Here is an 875-nt window from a genome sequence, read left to right on the forward strand (position 1 = left end):
AAATTGTTAACGGAGTTCGGCCAATGTTGCCTACGTCTCCGGACCTGCTACAGATCTTTTATTATCAACCAAGGAAATTTTACAAGCTCACAACTCACACCCCGATCCCAAATACACTCAGAAATTACTCGTAATTTCTTAAAGAAGATTTTTTGTGAGAAAAAAAAAGTTTTTTTTTTTTTTTTTTTCTCTCTCTCACGTTTTTCTCTTCTTCTTCTCTTCTTGTTTTGGGATGATTTTTCCCTTCTCCTTCATGCATCTATTTATAGGAGGGGATTTGTGAGTTGGTGGTGAGTTGGTGTAACAACCAAACTTACCAACCAAAAAACCAAAGAGAAAAAAAAACGTGTTCTTCACCATCACCAACTTGCATGCGTTGATATTTTTGACCAACATTGTTTAGGAGGTTAGAGCAGAGTCAAAACTATTTTCAAGGTAATGAATTGTTTTCTTTGTTCCTCCCTGCTCTCTGCCTCCAAGCATTAGCCAAGCATTACTCTGGTTTTGACTTTTCTGATTCCGGATGATTCCCCGGTGTAGATAGATAAAGGTGTATTGGATGAGCTGCACACATATCATTGTGAGTTGCACAATACGTAAGAATCTGATGAAGTTTGTATATGCTTAACCTTAAAAAAAGGAGAGGAAAACATAAATCCCTTGCTGATTTGGCTTTGGTTTCTTGGCTTGTGGTCCTAACGCTTGCCTTCCTGTATCTACAAAAAATCATTGTCATGCAAGAGAGCTTATTAAAAAAATCCTTTTAGTGATTTCAAAAGGTAAAAGTTATTGCAACTCATTATTATTATCAACCCTAGACTTTATGCGAATTGCAATACGTTATTATTACGATAAAGATGTCCTCTGCAAAAAAA

General features: G+C 36.1%; 1 protein-coding gene across 4 annotated transcripts in view; it reads right to left on the reverse strand.

Moving 5' to 3' along the window:
* Positions 1–875, reverse strand: part of LOC106297338 — a 5,626-nt gene that overhangs the window by 4,286 nt on the left and 465 nt on the right. Inside the window, exons 2-4 of one of the 4 annotated variants that reach the window (XM_013733601.1) lie at positions 840–864; positions 665–716; positions 426–564 (exon numbers count right to left, since the gene is read on the reverse strand). In XM_013733601.1, the coding sequence (XP_013589055.1) occupies positions 426–564; positions 665–716; positions 840–864 (216 nt within the window). The other 3 variants (XM_013733607.1, XM_013733611.1, XR_001261428.1) reach the window with 3 other exon arrangements.

Source organism: Brassica oleracea, chromosome C1 (assembly GCF_000695525.1).
Source record: "Brassica oleracea var. oleracea cultivar TO1000 chromosome C1, BOL, whole genome shotgun sequence".
Taxonomy (NCBI): domain Eukaryota; kingdom Viridiplantae; phylum Streptophyta; class Magnoliopsida; order Brassicales; family Brassicaceae; genus Brassica; species Brassica oleracea.